The sequence below is a fragment of the Leuresthes tenuis genome, unplaced genomic scaffold (genome assembly GCF_036924035.1).
Source record: "Leuresthes tenuis unplaced genomic scaffold, fLeuTen1.0.hap1 SCAF_4, whole genome shotgun sequence".
NCBI lineage: Eukaryota > Metazoa > Chordata > Actinopteri > Atheriniformes > Atherinopsidae > Leuresthes > Leuresthes tenuis.
The window spans coordinates 8,469,588-8,487,760 of record NW_027325358.1 but is presented as its reverse complement, the minus strand read 5'-3'; the positions used below and the strand labels follow the sequence as shown (position 1 = coordinate 8,487,760).

Sequence of the window (18,173 nt, the reverse complement as noted above, 5' to 3'; positions counted from 1 at the left end):
TTTTAGGTAAATATAGAAAATATAAAAGCCACTGAGACCATTTATTTATAAAGGGAATACATTAGAGGTGAATATTTCTCATTTTGGCATGAATTGCAGTTGCATTTTTGTGTGTTTGCCTATAAATGATTCAAGATTTAAGGCCAAAGTTGACATGATGCCTCAGTGTCTTCAGAAAGCTCATTCAGTTTAAGTAATTTAGTCTTTGTTTATTCCAAATACTACTAATAATATTAAAAATCTGCACATAAATGGAAAAAATATAGGTTTGATGATGATGTAAACAGCACCAAGAAATAAATGTGAAAACTTTACACAAGGCAATAATATGAAATGAAAATAAAGTATAAACAGAAATATATCTATATAAACGAGGACACAAAAGATGGGCTGTCCAGCATATTTGTTGAGTGTCAGATAGTTCAAAGCTTATTCTAAAATCTTAAACACGTTAAGTTGACTTAATCATGCAGAACCCGAGATAAAAGAACCTTCGTGGAGCTGGTACAGGAAACATGCATTAAATCGCCTATGAATCGATACGTCTGTCCTCGTGAGGTTATGTGTTTCTGATCAGCCAATCGATAGGAGGGGGCGGCGCTGATCTCCCTGCTGCACAGTTTGAATCGCGGCCAGCAACAGTGTGGGTGACTTTCTTCGGCATGCCTTGCCAAAGAGGCTTCCACTTAAACACACTGCAGCTATCTGTGCAGATTTCACCGTAGATGTTGCTACTGTCACGACTGCGCACGCTCATTTTGTCTGATAAATCTCTCGCAGGTAAGACATTCAAGCTCCGGACAAGAGATAAGGAAATTCACCATTCTCAGATTAACTCTTCTCAGGTTGTACATCGTTCAAACTGCTTATTTATTCAGGATATCCGTGTATTTTTTAGGGCTCCGCGCTTCCAGGTTCAGTGTTTTTACCCATGTTAAAGGTGACAATGAGGGCGCAGAGTTTGTGCCTTACTTTAATGAGCAGGGCAGTGAACTGGAATGATCTGAATCGTGAGACGCAATTAAAGTGGGCCGTAATTACACATATTACAGAGTACAGCCAAACAAGGAGGACGAGGCCATTCCCACACAAACACACACACACACACACACACTCATGCGCAGGGCATCATCCACCCACTGAGACAATGAACAATCAGTCTTCAGCCATAAATGCCAGTCTCTTCCTCCAAGCTTCACACTGTCTCTACATGAATATTCTGGTTGGATAAATGCAGCTCTGAACATGGACATCAAGAGTCAAGAGAAGCAGAATTACAGTTAAGTGACTATTTTTCTACGTCTCTATGTATCTGACTGTATTCCTTTAAGCACTTAGAGGTTAAGATGTTTGCTTTTGATGCTGTGAGTCTTATGTGTAATTGAATTTCTGCTCCTCTTGTTTAAGAAGTTTTTAATGATTATCTGGAAATCTCTTTAATACTGACAATGAGGCTCATTATCATGCTCTACAGAACAAACGAGCAAATTTAACAGAGCATATGTCCGACTGCCACATTCTTGGATCTATTCATACTGTATCTATCTAGACAAAATGGCTTTTTACACTCATGTGTGTGTCCTCTCCAGTTAAGAGAGGAACAGATACTTATTTTCTGTGAGAAGATATAATTATCATGACTTGTGACACTGTTCAATGCTACTCCTCATGAGACATTAACCAATTTCTGACAGAGCAATCATGATCTTTATATTCATGTTCAGCAACCACTGAGCCAGTTCTTTGTAGGATTTGTTTTTTCCTTAAAGATTTGAAGCCTACTTTTGATGGCTGCAGTGAACGTAGCGTGACTGTGATTGTGTCTGATTGCCTTCACATTCTCCTCCCTCGCACAGATGAAGCAGCAGGTGTGGGAGAGACCCGGTGAGGTGTGCGTGGGCCTGTAGCGTGACGGACACAGAGCGGGAGATGAGGACCGTTTTTCCTGTGTGTGGAGGAGGGGATGGAGGGGAACCCCGCAGCCTCCGCGGCAGGGTGGGCAGGATGAAGAGGCTCCTGTGGCTCAGGTCGAGTCACTGCGTGGGCGTCCACATGGACACGGAGCCCGGCGTGTGGCTGAGGAGCTTCCAGATGCTGGACACCGATGGACCGTATGAGGTAAGACAGTCTCTGAAGATGCCAGAGATCTACTGTGTTGTATTTTACATCCTCTCAATATTCTTAGATCAGGCATAACTAGATTGTTGGTATATTGCCTTTATTTCAAACTGTCCTGCTTAGAAGTAATAAAAGTAAAATAATGACCACACTTGAGTTATCTCCACTGCACACATGCAGTTTATTATTCAATAAGACAATAACATCTAATCGTGAAAACATTGACATCTTTGAGGTATTCTCTGTGGCTAGAGGAATTAGGTTATTAACATTTTTAGTTTAAGTATTTTCATATCTTTTAGAGTTTTGTGGAAAATTCACAGCTCATCTCAATCTCTAGTTAAATGGTCAGTTATTTTCCGGTTTAACCAGAAGATAAAACCTGAAATAAATAAAACACCATTTTTAGAAGTCTTCAAAATCATGGTTTTGTCCCACCAACATCCCAAAACTAGAAGGTATCCAGTCCCAGATATGGTTTTTATTTGCCCTTGTTTTCTCTGTGAATCATTTAGTCAATAAGGAATGATGATTAATGCCATTCACGAGTTCTCAGAGGCCGTGCTGTCAACAACAATTCAGAAACCAAAGTACTGCTCGTCACTAGTTTTACTCTAAATATTGCTGAAGAATTAGCTTTTTATTTTAATTTACTCAGCGTCCTCTCAGTCTGGTTTCAGTGGATTATCAGAGCTGATTTGGCTGCTGGTATCTGATACATGTGCTGTGCAGTTTTCTTATATTCAGTCACTTGTTACAACTGTTTTTCCACTGGGAACATCTTCACCATCAGTCCCTTTTTAGTAACATTGATAAGGAACTACAGGTCAACAGACTCTCCAGGAAGTGTGTCATATCGCTATCTATTTTTAGCTAAAATAAGGTTTTTGACAACATCTTTTTTGCCATAGCAACCTAAACTAGAACCATCTCTGAAGCCATTTTGTCTGCCTGCCACCTCATCACTCAGTCATGTGTATAATTCCAACTAATTGAGGTTTCTCCTGCCGCTGTTTCCCTGCTCTTTTGTTAGGCCTTCGTAGAAATGTTGTGTGGGTTTGTTAAACACAAGAGAGTCAAAAACTCATTAGACAAACAAAAAGATCATTCTTTCCTTTGGACTTAATGAGCAGTGGACAGCCTGATTGGAGACGTATGAAGTGCTCAAGCTTGTCAGTGATTTGCTTCTTTGTGACTTTGTCTCAGAACATGTGAAGTAAGGTTTTTTTTTCTGTATTACAGCTCTGAATCAGAGTCCAGTTTCCTCATGTTGTACTTCCTTGAACTTGGCTTTTTAAGAAGCAGACCAGACCTGTTTTACCTGGAGTTTTACCCGACACACTGAGGCCATGGGCAGGAATGTAGGCTTGCCGGCTGCTGATTAGATTCTTCCGTGAATAACCGCATTGCTTCTGGTCTGCTGATGTTGGACTGGACTCTCACTCTTATCTGCAAACGACCGATCTTCCTTTAACATATTTAATCTTTTTCCTGTAAAATGATCATCTGCTCTTTCGTGAAAACTAAAAGCGCAGATTTCCTGCCGGAATATGGGGCATGCTTTAAGCAGACAGAAAATCGAAGGAAATTGTTCTAATTCAAAGTAGAAACTTTTGGCTTTGCCACCTGACATCACAGCATTAAATCTCAGTTGTTCAGTTCTGTTTTGAACTTACATTTCTGCTCTTGTAAAATGACTAATGATGGAATACAGTCACACCCAGAACCATTTCAAGATTTACGCACCATCACATGCAGATATAAACGCATCATATGAAGCATTAATAAGCATCTTACACTCATAAAGTATATGACGTACAGGGTGATATACCGAAACCATGGTGCTTTCAGTGTGAGAAGCTGCAGCTGCACTTCCTTTTATCAGCTTAAAGAAAAGTGACGTTGTATTAATGACTGGCAGGCATAATGCTGGTAGATGTCAGAGTAAGCATTTTCTGTAAAAAGTATGCATTTTTCAGACATAAAATGTGGAAGTAAAAGTACACCTCACACCTTCCACAAGTTACCAAATAGTTTTCCTTGCTTTCCTCGTCTTGTTACTTGTTGGTTTTCCCAGTGAAATTCCAGCATCACTTTTGGCAAAAATGGCACTAATAAAGCCTAAACTGGGAATAATTCTGAGCAAGAGTGCTGGATTTCAAGTAAAAAAAATTCCTGTATGTGTCACCAGATTAGTCAGGAAATTCCAAGTGCTTTTAGAAACTGTTAAGTATCACTATGATTGCTGTTGTCTGACATTTCCTTGTCATGCTTGAACTCAATTCTGACTCTTACACTTTTCATTTAACTTTAAAGACAGCTGCTTACGTCACTTAATTTCTCATTGTAGAGTTAATGTGCTTTTACACTGGAAAAACTGAAAAATAAATGTCCCCATGATTTATTGCTTGTTTTACTTGCTCAAAGACTTTTTATGTATATAACATTTGCTAAATGTGCCTCGTTTTTAGGGAGAGACTTTTGTTTAAGTTGTCCAATATTTCAGAAGCAGGATTCTGTAGTTAGATGGTGGCTGAACCTCGTTCTGCTACCTCTAATTTAGCAAACAGCAGGTGGTAACAGTGCCAGAAAGTACAGTAACTATGTGAAGTTACTCAAATATTGTACTTAAGTATACACATTTTAGACACTTTGTTTGTCAATTTGTGCAGCTTTATGCATCTTTATGACAAATCAGAGGCACGTGTTTTACCCCACTTCATTTGTCTGAATATTTTAGCTACAAGTTACTTTTCCAATTACAATTGTAAAGTCACTGCGTAAAGTCACAATTGTAAACCTTTCCTGTGCACTTAAAAACCCCATATGTACAAAGTCAAGGGGAATTGTTTTTCAAATATATCTAATGAGAATAAATCTTCCTTTTAAGGGTTGAGCACATTCCTCTGCTCGTGAAATTATATACAGTGTTGACTATTTTAAACAAAAAACGTAAAAATAATCCTTTTATTTTATATTTATTGCTTCAAGGTTGAAAATAGACTTTTACTTCTTGTGGATTATTTCTTGGTATTTTCACCATCAGGTGCTGGCACTACTGCTGCCATGATAGTCACAGTATCAACAAATACTTTCCAGCCGGCTTTGAATATTCATAAACCTGCATTATTATGTCAGCTGTTATTTACTCCTGTGCCCTCTTTGGTCTACAGTCGTGACTCCGCCCACACCTGCTCACTGGCCCCGCCCACTCGACGCCCTCCTGTTTAATAGTTGTCCTCCGTCACCTCCCTGCTCTGTCGGGACGAAACTGCGCGACTCTGAAGTCAGGATTACTTTTTTTCTCTTATAATTTTCCTACATCAACTCTGGAAAATGAAAGTTTCAGGTGCTTTTCAGAGTGAAGAAAACCTTCAGAGAACGGAGCTAAATCCTTAATTGACTGCAGCCTGCGCTGCGGCTCCTTTGCAACCTAAAGCAGCAGGAATTAAACACTTGTATTCTCCCCAACAGCAGGAAAAAGATGGGGAAGTGGCAGTTATCGATGGTAGGTTTGTTTAGATTATTAAGGCTGTAGAAAACAAGATACGGCACAACGTTTTAGTTTGTTGCTTCTGTTTATTCACCAGGACAAACAGTAATAATACTTTGAATCAGAGCGTGTTATCCTCCTCTGCTTCATTGTGTTTAAGAAGCTGGTTTCTGTCATGTGACGTGCTGTTTTCAAGCATGGTTTGCTTCTATTGCTACACGTGTAAAAAAACTCAGAAATTACCTCATAATTCCCACCTGTGCAATCAGTGAGCCTCACTTCAGATTTTGTGACTTGTAAATTATGTCATACTCGAATATTATGGTGTTTTATTTGGTATAGATCTGTCACAAAATATTGGAAATGCCTTCAGCTGTAATTCCTTTTTGTTTATTTCCCTTTTTTGTGGAATGTTGCTCTGATATTTGAGCTGAGACTAATATTTTATAGTTAAAAGTCTAAAAAGAAATCGCTCTTTGCTGGTTAATGTTAACTTGGGTTAGATTTAGGTGCAATCTGTGCTCTGTTTTGGGAAAATATATGACATCATTTATATTTTGTGAACGCTTTTTCAGGATGCATCATGAAGGATTTTTTTTTTGTACCCTAATTTAATGTTTTCCTAAAATTTTCACTGTTTGAGAGTAATTTTAAAAAGTATTATCAAGTTTATTTTATAGAATTAGAAATTAAATATACTTTCCTGCCATATCTTCTCAGCATCCACAGTACAAAGTCTATAATATATAAATATATATATGGCTCATCAGACTGTGTTAAACTTTGTCATGGTTCAGTAATTAGAGTTTGTGGGCATAAATAAGTGCGTCAGTGAATGCCTCTTAGTCCAGTCATTGTTCGAGTCATCAGTTGTTTGTCTGTTTTTCTGGCCGGGTAACAAACAGATCGGCAGAGCTGTAAACACCCACTCTGACCTTTTTTGTTTTCATTTGATCGACTCGTTTCCAGATCTGTATTGAAAGTTTATTTCTTATGCATATTTTCCATAGTGTTTAGAGGATCTTTGGTTTGCTGCTGTATCGCTCAGGAGAAAAGTCTGTCATGTATTTGGGTCATTATTTGCATGATGATTGTTTTTTTTATTCTCCCTCTGCAGGATCCGGTGCAGGAGTGGGGCGAGGAGGAGGAGGATGGTGCCGTGTTTGGCATCACCCTGCGCAGGGAGCCCGCCCCGCTGAGCTCGGACTCACCGGAGCTCTCGCTGGGCCTCGGCTGCGTCCAATACCACACAGTGAAGGTGCGCAGGCTCAAGGCCGCCACCTTGGAGCGCCTGGTCACCCACCTGGTGGACCCTGAGCGCAGGGAGCCCGACTTCATCCATGTGTTCCTCTCCACCTACAGGGCCTTCACCTCCACCAGCACCCTCATCGAGCTGCTGTTTCAGAGGTGAGAGACTGCAGACTTTTGTTGAACTGAGACGAGTGTTAACAAAAATCATGAGGGCGCAGTCAGCTGGTCGGCGAGCCCACATATGAGATCATCGCTGATGCTTGATTTAGAAGGATCTGTGTTTTTAGACAAAACATTTCAGCTCATGGAGGAAGACAAAGTGTGACATTTGGGGAATGTGAACCCACTTAAAAGCACCTGTAAAATGACATGTTAAAGCCTGGTTTTCATGAAAAAGTTAGACTCGTGTTGGTTATATGTCATGTTAGGTTAACCAACTGTTGCTTCATTCAGTAATTATTTTAGTGTTATGCTTTATAGTGAAGTCCGGTAAATAGACCCTAAAGTTACCTCTCCTTTTCAGAGGCTCCACACAGAGATTCTTAGCTTTTCTGGCACTGATTTCTTCTTCTAAAGTGTCCTACTTTAAAAAAAAAAAAGGGTCGTCACTGCATTCAGGTGCAAGCGGTGCGTATGCGTCACCTGCTTTTACAACGTGTCAGATGCACAAATCAATTTCCAAAGGAGAAAGCAGTCTAACGACCTACTTACGTCCCATCAGCTATTCACAGAGCAAACCTCTGGTGACATGGGTCTGGTTTCTATGACGAGCCTGATCGTCACAAGCTAAACAAAGCAGTCTCCAACTTTGCTGCCTTACAAAGTTGCCATGACTACCTCTGCCACACCCAGCAGGGGAGCTTTTGCACCTGCCTGATTTATTACACTCAGGAATCACCTGCAGGAATGTTTTGGAATGATTTCAGGGTTAGATGCAGCACTCCTCCTTTCCTTTACTGTTTGCTCCTTGAAAAGAGTGGAAATTAGTTAAAATTTAACTTGGATTAATCAAGAGTTCAAAGAAAATGTCCTGATTTCTATCAGCTTGCTCACCTTTGCTGAATGGGCTTCAAATAGCTGTGAACTGTGTTCATTAGTAAACTGATATATTATTTGTCAAACACTCTCCCGTATATGTGCTGTGCTGGTGGCAGCAGCTTTCTTGTGAGCTTCAGGAAGAGGTCAGGGCATACTGGGAAATGTGCTTTCCCTCCTTTACACTACAGGGTTTTTGTACATGGTGATCCTTTTCTGTTAGGGTGCAGATTTTGGTCCTACCAGTAAGACTTGTCTCTTCACTTTAGTTTTACAGCATATTTATATATAGTTTTTAAGTTACACTCTGTACCAAGGCCACAGCGTCTCTTCAGGGATTCCCACTGTTGAAGGACACTTCCACAGGATGAACAGTTAGGAGGGTTCAATGCTGGGATCCATGTTGTTTACAGGACATTTTCTGTCACTGCTCAGGTCCCATGTTGTCCTTTCTGATATGACGATAGTCTTTTGATTTACAGTTTAGCTGATATGTAGCTGTTTCCCTTTTCCTCCACAGAGATGAATCAGTCACCAAACTGGATAACGTTGTCTGCCCTCGCAGGTGAGTGCAGTCCAGCTGACCTTGCATTGTGCCCCCTCCCCTTTTTTTAAATTAACAATAACTATTTTCTTATTTGTCGCAACATATGCAGATTTTTCGTCAGGCCTCATACATTACTTCCCTCTGATATCTTTTAGTCCTTTACTCCCTGTGATCCGACTGTGGCTGGAAGAATACAGCGAGGACTTCCAGGAGCCCCCCCTGTACCAGGCTCTCCGAAAGCTGTGTGTCTACTTGCATCGTCGACTCTGCTTGAGGCGTTTGGCTCAGGCTGCTGATGCTCTCCTCAAGAGATTCCAGGAACAAGGTACAGTAGAAAAGTAGAGAAGGGCAAAGCAAGTGATTAAATGTGTTAAATTAAACACATTTTTGTTGCAGTTTATAGACAGTTTACAGGGGATGATATGTGTGATATTTATTCAGTGGGTTAACAACTTCAGCATTTTTAACAGTTTGTTTTCACTTGTCATTGTCAAACAAAATATTTACATAGTTAGACATACTGATAAAGTATTTTGTGTGGTGTCAGATGAGCAGGAAGAACTTGTGTCTTTTATGACCTGATTTGACAGATTGCAGCCAGTCTGCGTCAGAGCACCATTGTGAATTATTGCAGCAGGAGCAGAGCGATCAGGAGGATGGAGGAGAGATGTCCACTAAGGAGGACAAATACAACTTTACTGACTTCCCTGTGAGAGACGTGGCAGAGCAGCTCACCAGACTGGACGCTGTAGGTTTGACTTACAGAAATCTTTTTAAGTTCTGTGTCAGATTGTTGTTGGAGTCACCTGCTGTGATAATTTATTTATCTTTTTAACCCTCTTTATGCTTGATTATCCCCCAGGAACTGTTCATCAAAGTGGTTCCCTTCCACTGCCTGGGCTGCATTTGGTCCCAACGAGACAAGAAAGAAAACCGAAACCTGGCGCCGACAGTCCGCGCCACCATCTCCCAGTTTAACGCAGTCACCAACCGTGTCATCACCTCGCTCCTCTGCCCATCCTTGCCCAGCCCTTCTACTTCCTCTCCCATCTCATCACCCTGCCAGGCTGCTACCTTCCTGTACCCCTCCTCTGCCCCGAGCTCTCCTCGCTGCTCACACACCAGACCCGCCCACAGAGCACGCATCATCGAGAGGTGGATCGCCATTGCACAGGTCAGGATCAAAACACATGTACCATTTTACTAAATGTTTACTATCAAGTCACATATCTATAAAACAGCAGTATGTGTCTCCACAGGAGTGCAGGCAGCTGAAGAACTTCTCCTCTTTGAAGGCCATCCTTTCAGCCCTGCAGTCCAACGCTGTGTATCGCCTCAAGAAGACTTGGGCTGCAGTGAGCAGGTCGGCAAACATCATCAGGACACTCCTCGCATATTTTACTCCCAACTTCTATTAAGATCTGTCGTGACGTTTTCATATTTGTGTTTCAGAGAAAGCATGAACACCTTTGACCACCTGTGTGAGACTTTCCCCGATGAGAACTTTGTGCTGACCAGCAAAGAGATTCTTGTGGAGGTGTGTTTTCAACCCACACATTTGTGTAACAAAGTTATTCAGTTCGCAACAGAAGCCCACCGAAAAGCAAAACCTGCACCCGCTCTAATCACATCTGACCATTTAATTTAGTGGTATGCTCAGACACTGAGGAATGCCATTTATCTTAGCTGGAGAAACGAGCTGACAGAAGGCAAGGGAGCTACTGCTAGAGAAGAGGGAACTTAGAAGTAAATTAGCTCCATACACATAAAACAGCTTTGTTCTTCAGGAAAAGGTATCTCTGTTAAAAATGTTTTCTACAACCCAGCGTTTGTTTCTACGAAGCCAGGCTTTTCTACTACAACTCTGTAACATAACTCCTCCTTCTCATGGCAGCCTCCTCTCACTCAGATGTAGACTGTTTTCTTCCCATAAGCTTTCAGACTTCAATGTTGTCACACACTTGATAATCTGAGCTTGTCACCTGCAAGTACAAATATTTATACTTGACCGTGTTTTGTTATATTACGCTGGAGCTGTGGCCTTCTCGCTCTGTGTAGGTCTGATCGGGAAAGGTTTTTGTGTCCATCATCATTTTGCGGCCAAATACGAGAGAAAAATGAAAAATCCCTGGAAATTCTGTCATCACAGGGTAGCTTACAGAGAGAAAAACAACAGTCCCCCCTGAGCAAGGACATGGCAACAGCACAGAAAAAAAATCTCATTTTTAGCAGAACTTGTCCCAGGAAAGGCAACCATCTGTCTCAATAAAATCTCCTCAATGAGTGTACCACAGCTGACATTAATGGTTAAACTGGGTAAACTGCTCTAACTTCAGATATATATATCAAGAGATAAATAAACACGACACTAAATTTTGTACATTGGTAAAACGGAGCAAAACTGTCATTGCCGTGAACTTTGTGTGTTGCAAAATGTTGCAGACAAGTCAGTGGTTAGCTGCTAGCGAGCTTCATGATTTAGATGCCATTTTTCTTCATATTTCAGTATACTGAGCTGCTCCTAGTACTCAAGATCACCAGATTTCTGTTCTGTTTTGAGAGGCATTCACTGTGAACAACTGATATGAATGTGTGTTTAGTGATACTGCGTTTATCTGCAGACCAGTCTTGGTAAAACAAAGAGAAGCCTATTGTAAGTGCCCTATAAAGCTCAAAAGTAGTTATGTGAGTACATAGTGTCTGCTATTCCTCCAGTACTACTCGTACTGCATTCATTAATCGAGACTGAACCTTCCCACACCCGCAGCACCCTGTGTGGAAGAGCTCAACCCTGAAAGGAACAGTTATATAACTCTTGTGCTTGTTGTCGTCTCGCATTAACACTCTGAATTTGACTCATTATGTTCTGTCTGCACTGACATGACTGCTGTCCACTCTCTGTCTGTAGGATGGGACTCCTGACAGCAACGCCACGCCAAGCGATAAATTGCCCCGGCTCTGCTCCGAGTCCAGGCAGATGGTAAAGAGAATGCTCAGCATTTTGTTTGGAAAATACCTTTTTGTTCCTCACTTTCAGTTTTGACCTCTAAAATAAAACAAACGTGTCAGCAGTGCTGGGTGGTATAAAATGGAAGGCAGGCGTTTCTCTGCCTGCATCATCAATTTCACTTCCTCTTAAGTTCTGTTTTCAAGCTGATTTTGTTTAATAAGAACTTCTTTTTTTTTAAAAAACGAAGCATTGACTGGAAAACATTTAGACTTGCAATAATAATGCAGTTTTCCAGAGAAAGATAAAAAACAAAACACGTGTAGGGTTTCCCACAGTTAATCGGTTTACTTAGTGTAGATGGGGCAGTTTGTTAAATGCTTTATACCCCCATATTCAACCATTTTAAATAGTAGCCACCCTTTATATTCATTTCTGTGTATATATTTTTACCTTAACTATTTTTCTGCTCTTACTGACTTACATGAGAAATCTCAATTTCCTGCTTTCTTATGAAAACTGAAGCTAACACAACATGTGTGAGATTACTGCATTGATAAAATATCTGCAAGAAAATTAGTCGTTTTTCTGCCTTTATGATGTAGCATTTATTAAAGGGTTTAATTTTACCCGTAGAACTTCAGCAGCGGCGTTGTCCCCTACCTCGGCACTTACCTGACAGTCCTCACCATGCTGGATACGGCACTGACCGATACTGTGGAGGTGAGCTCTTTATTTATCCTTCTTTATGGCACTTTAGGGGATTTATGATCCCATATAAAACTCTTTGTTTTTCCATTTTTCACAGAGCGGGCTCATCAACTTTGAGAAACGCAGACGGGTAGGTGTAGTGGCACCTTATGTGAATGATTGTCTTCAAGCATGTTTTTAAGATTAAACATATTTTATATGCTTCCATTATTCTTCTGTTTCATGGTTTTATTGTTTCCCATTGCAGGAGTTTGAGATTCTCTCTCAGATTCGACAGCTTCAAGCTTTCTGTTCCAACTACAGCCTTCCAGACAACTCTCACGTCACTGCCTGGCTACAGACTCACACTCAGATGCTCACAGACCAGGAGAGGTAAACCATACTGAACGCCAGGCACTGTAATGATTAAGTAGCAGGTTCCACCGAAGCCCATCACATCTCACTTTATCTGTTATTTTTCTGTAGCTACGAGTTATCTCGTGAACTGGAGCCTCCAGTTGATCCCTGCCCCAACTCTCCCAGCTCATGGAGCAGTCGTCTTCTCACAAAGAAGCTCACCTCGTAAGTTTTGAAAACCAGTAGTCGAATGTTTCATGAGCTCTTTTAAATCAACAAGTGTCATGAGTTGATTATTTATCATGTTTGACACAGCATCTCCACTTTTTCATTCGTTCTGATGTTGGTGTACTTTGGGTGTGTTTCAGGTTGTTGTCTCGCTGCTTTAACGCTTCCTTAGTTCATTCATAAGTTAATTCAAATGATCACAACGTAACAAACCAGACCTCACAGCTGAGGATCTGTTTTCACTGCAGTTCATTTTAATATCCAAATGTGCATTTTTTGTTTTTACAGTTGCTAACTACAGTTAGCAGAAGTGTAGTGGAGCATACAGGTCGTTTTTGTAACATCTCTGGAGAACTGGGGGTTCACTTTTTGAAATCTCTCCATTAACATAATTCTTCTGGGTTTTTCTTACAGTGAACACCCGAATAAAGACGTTTAAAAAGAGATTTTTGCAGGTCTTTTTCACCTCTTGAACGAACAGTTTCATGCAATTGTAGAGAATGTATCTTTATGGACACTAACCTCTCTTGTCTTTAACTAGACTTTGTGGTGTTTTATTTATACGGGCAGCTCTACAACCTGCACTTTTCTTCTCCTTAGTTTCATCTTCTTAATTTGTTCACCCGAATCCAGGCTGCTTTGAAGTTCCCATAACTCTTCCAGCCTTGACTTCGATTGATTATTGATTATGTCCCCTATAGACATGAGAAATACAAACTATTTCTTCCATTAGTTCAGTTATGTTAGTATAGTGTGATTTAGATGATCAGACCACATTTTATTAGTAATAAGATTTTAAAGGATGCACAAGCTTTATCTTACAACTCTTTTAGGGTAGTTACTTCATTGGTTGAAGGTTTGGACGGAATATTAAAAAATATATATAAAAAGTTCAACATCAACAAATGTGACAACATGAGTGAAAACTCATCACATTGAAATCACATTGAAATGATATTGAAATCTGTTCTGAGAGTTAATAGAAAAGCTGTTTTCTTACTGACTAACAGAACATTTAATATTTTTTCCATCTCAAATGTGAATGTTAAAAAAATGTTTTTGGGTTGTTTTTTTTTTGCTTACTTTATATAAAAAAATGCATGTTAAATCACGTGTTCAGGTTGCGCACGTGCAGCGAGAGCTCCCCGAGGAAGACCCACGCCGACCAGATCAGCGTGTCTTCTTCTGGCTCCAGCAGTTCAGACATGGAGGACCTCTCCGCCCCTCAGCCCCACCCCCTCAGAAGACTCAAATTCAAGGTATGAGCTCGAGCAATCTCCAGACTTTTGACCTGCGCAAACATACAAGAAAATACTTGATCCTCATGTTCACTCCACTTTCTTCCCGTCAGTCACTCTCAGGCTCTCTTCACAATGTCACAGAGGACTTCTCCTCCATGTCCATCTCCTCATCACCGAGCCTCTCCAGCTCGTCCTGCAGCTCCTCGCAGCCAGATCTCAGCTCCTCCTCTCTGGTGCTGAGCCCGGAGTCGTCTTCGTCATCGTCCAGCTGCTCTTCTCAGGCGGTGCTGCCCGTCTACAACAAACAGATCTCAGACCTGTGCATAATCAGGGTCAGCGTGGAGTGTGTCAGCAATGGAAATGTCTACAAGAGCATTCTGGTATGTTCTGCAGTTCGCTGTACATGCACTTTAAAAGTCAGCCAGACTGATGTTGGCTGACGTACTTCAGGTGGTTGTAAAAAAGGAAAGCAGAAGAGTTTTGATTGCTTAATGACGCTTATTGACCTGTTTCTGTTGACCATAAACTGACAGGATTCAAATCAAAAAGCTCTGTAAAAAATCCTCAATTTGTGAATACAACTTCAGTCTCTTAGTTGTGACATTAATTGTTTTCCTTTACTGCAATGATTTGCTGTTTTGTGGACACAGATGTGAGCTGTTCTCTTTGGTTGGATTTTTTTCTGCAGTTGACCAGTCAGGACCACACACCTCAGGTCATTCAGAGAGCTCTCGAAAAGCACAACATGGAGGACATCAGGTGCAACGACTACAGCCTCTACCAGATGCTCAACAATGGAAAAGGTGAATCTCTCTTCTTGAGCACTGAGTGGTGATTGATCTCTCTGTATTTGAAGCCAGGCCAGTAGTCCTGTATTTTTCTACAGAATAATCATATAAATCAGATTTTAATTAAGATGTACATGTTCTCAACTCATTGGCCTAACTTGTGCTTTGATTCCTAAATGGAAAATGTAGAAGCTTGTGAAAATTGCAGAGAAATGCGGGATAGCTTGGTAATTAAATTCTTCTTTGTGCCTCAGAGCTCCACATACCCGACAAAGCCAACGTATTTTACGCCATGTGCACCTCTGACAACTACGACTTTGTGCTGCGTCGGCGCTGGAAGAGCCACGGGAGACATATAGGCTCTTCCTCCAGCCCTGGAGCTAACCACAGGGGTCATTACAGCAAGTGAAAAAGCATCTGTCCTGGTTGAAAAAATTGCAGCTAAACTAAGAGTTGGAGCTGTCCATTTCTTCTCGTTGCCATGACAGTCGGTGTGCAGCAGAAAAGGGAGACTTCAACTGAAAAATGACCTGGAAGAGTTCTCATACTGTCAGGCGCAGCCCTAAAATGTGTTGAAACATGAACTATTCTGTGCTGTTGAAGGAGATGTCGAGGTATTCGGAGGAAGGATGTCATGAAGAACAAGATTCATCAAGGATCTTACGTCTTTACATGAGCAAACTTGTACAACAATGTGGATCGTAGTGAGCCATGAGTCCCAGTGGGCGCCTGGAAGGACAATTCAGCTTTCACTGCTGGTGTTTAAGCACATGAGGAGCAGCTGGTCTGACACAACAGTCCTTTGTTGTGACTCAACAGTGGAAATTGATTAATCGGGCTGTGTGACTGCAGAATCAGGAGCTTTTGTTTTCGTCTGTGATGCAGATATGACACTTTTCCTTCAGCTCATTTAAACGGGAACTTTTGACTTTTGATCGTGGTTAATGAGTAAGCAGTCCCACACAGATCAAAAGTGAAATCTGTCTGATTTCAGCCACTCTGAATACGTTGGAGAAAAGTGAAACTTAAGTTTGAAACCCATACTAGTAGTATTGTTTAGTTTTGATCCCATACGGTTGTCTGTGATACAGCAATTTTGTTTGGAGAGTCAGTAATGAGTATTTACTTGTCTTCTAGTTAAAGATTTATATATTTTAAAGTAACTTAATATATAAATTTATCTCCTTAAATTATTTAATGCATTTCAGTATTCAGATTTTAGAGCAAAAGTAGCATGATTAAAAATGTGTTTTTGTGTCTGTTCCAGTATTTTTGAGTCCAAGCCTTTTCTTTTTCCATATAGGTTAAAGTGATAAACGGGGATAAATGAATCGATTCAGTATTGAGTGAAATGACAAAAACACTACTGCAGTGTAATGTATGGCATAGTTATCCTGCTAGTTAACACTCTTTATCAGCAGCAGGTCTCTCCACTCTTGAGACAACTGTTTTCTTTAGGAAAAATGGTACAAACAAGTGTCCAGATCTATTTGTATCACTATTAAACACAACTTAAATGTGTCCCAGCCCTTTAAATGTAGTGCCTGAAAGCTTCACAAAGTGTGCTGCATCAATTTAGAAATGCACAAACATGAAGCAGCATATTAAGTCTTTTCAGTAACGGGAAGCAGGAGTTTCTACTTTGCTACTCTGTAACCGTACACCTCTCTTCCCTAGCTGGCTGGATGACCATAATGTCAAACATTGCAGCCATTTTGACTTTCCCTGTTACCTTCTCACTTTCATTCTCTCTATATTGGATCGATTCCAGACATTTTTGTCAGTACCCTAAAAGATGGAGGGGGAAAAAAGGCTCAGGCTGAAAAATACAACTATTTACCTTTAAACGAAATGCTTATTTTTTTGGCCTAAATCTCAAACTTTCTTTGTTTAACCCAGTTTGCATCAGTTTAAATGAAGAAACCTGTTTTTTTTTTTTTGTTTTTTTTTATCATCTTCGGTGGTTAAATGAAGGAAACTTTTTATATGAGAGTGACTTTTGTCTGACTTGTGGCATCTATGTCAAAGGTTAAAAGTTTTAAATGCAGACATGAGAGACCACAATGATGTGCCTTTCATCAGGTTTGGCTGCTGGTCACTAACATCTGTAATCCAGAAAAAAGATGCATCAGCAGACCCTCCACGATGAGCGGTATAAGGCGCACTAAACCTGCATCAATGTGAAAGATATTATTCTGAAGGATGGTTCTTGTATGTGAGAAGGAGGCATCCCGGCATGTGAATTAAATTTGAACACGTGACAGCTTCTCCGTGATGTGAAATCCTCCCTAAACTTCCAGGCAGTTTTGAATATACTCAAAATAAAGATTTCTTCAGGGATATAGTCGAGTTTGCTCACATCCCTGATTGAAATTAATCGAAAAAATCGTTTGCACTATAAAATCTTGGGTTTTCTGCAGGATTTTGCATCACAGGGTCTAGTTTTAAAGATGCTGTGGTTCGGTAAAAGTCAGGTGAGCAGTTGGTAACGCGAAGTCTGATAGCTGCAGTAAACCGTTGTAACCGTCCATCATATTATCATTATCATTATGTGTTTGACATGCAGCATTACTGTGTAAACATGTTTTTGTTTGAACATTTTATTTCAAGAGATCTATTTTTTAAGTCAAATGTAAGCACTTGCTGTACATAATTAGTATTAAATGTCCACCAATAAAGAAAATCTATTCTTTATGCAGTGCAGCACCTTTTGTTTCTAATGTCTTGTGCATACATTTTTTATAAATGATCTCAGATTGTCTTTGGTTCAGAAGAAATTAATTTATTTAACTTATTAACTTCAGGATCAGATCCACATATCAACGATATGAAATGAGTAAAGAATAAAGCTGGAAAAGCATGAAAAATTGAGGGAACATGAAGATGAATTAATGAAAGATTTTATACAGATTTTAAAAAATGCAAAGGGAAATAAATGTGGAAATATTGTTTTCAATTTTTATGATTTATTCTTTTATTTTTTCCAGTTTTTCCTTTTCTGCTATTTCCTCCCTTTGCTATACTTTATCCTTTAATTGTCAGTAGCTTTCATTGTGAATAATTAAAGAGCAGTTGCCAGCTCCTGTCTTAAACCTACAATCTGTAGCTTACAAGTAAGTTAAACCTCAGTTTTAGGCAGATTTATTTGTACCCATAGGTACAGACGGATAATGGCATTAATTATAACACACAATATATACAATGTAGATGAAAGATAGAACATCTCATCTGCTAAAAAATATTAAAAATCTCCAAATAATTAAAATAAAAGAATTGAAGTGCACTGCATCCATAAATCAGGACATACCAATAACACTGATACCAAAATTGAAATAAATAACCACGAGAACTGGCCCAGATGAGCGTCAAATCTCTGTACATATTAAGTTTTTAGCATAGTTAACAGGATGTGACACAGTCTCTGAGAGTAAATGAAAACTGTGACACTGGAGGCAGATTTTGGGTAACAGGATTTGCC

At 40.1% G+C, this 18,173-nt stretch overlaps 1 protein-coding gene across 2 annotated transcripts; it reads left to right on the top strand.

Annotated features, from left to right (window-relative positions):
• The first annotated feature begins 955 nt into the window (after positions 1–955).
• Positions 956–17,389, top strand: rgl3a (ral guanine nucleotide dissociation stimulator-like 3a). 2 transcript variants are annotated; one of them, XM_072384404.1, is made up of 18 exons: positions 956–1,279; positions 1,857–2,118; positions 6,729–7,018; positions 8,418–8,462; positions 8,600–8,769; positions 9,035–9,192; positions 9,307–9,618; positions 9,704–9,807; positions 9,897–9,981; positions 11,353–11,424; positions 12,028–12,114; positions 12,200–12,232; positions 12,350–12,474; positions 12,568–12,663; positions 13,787–13,925; positions 14,018–14,287; positions 14,596–14,710; positions 14,950–17,389. In XM_072384404.1, exons 2-18 carry the CDS (start codon positions 1,930–1,932, stop codon positions 15,102–15,104), a joined length of 2,445 nt encoding a protein of 814 aa, XP_072240505.1. In that variant the 5' UTR covers positions 956–1,279; positions 1,857–1,929; the 3' UTR covers positions 15,105–17,389. The 2 variants fall into 2 exon arrangements, with proteins under 2 accessions (XP_072240505.1, XP_072240506.1); XM_072384405.1 differs by lacking the exons at positions 956–1,279; positions 1,857–2,118 and adding an exon at positions 5,384–5,626.
• The last annotated feature ends 784 nt before the right edge of the window (positions 17,390–18,173 follow it).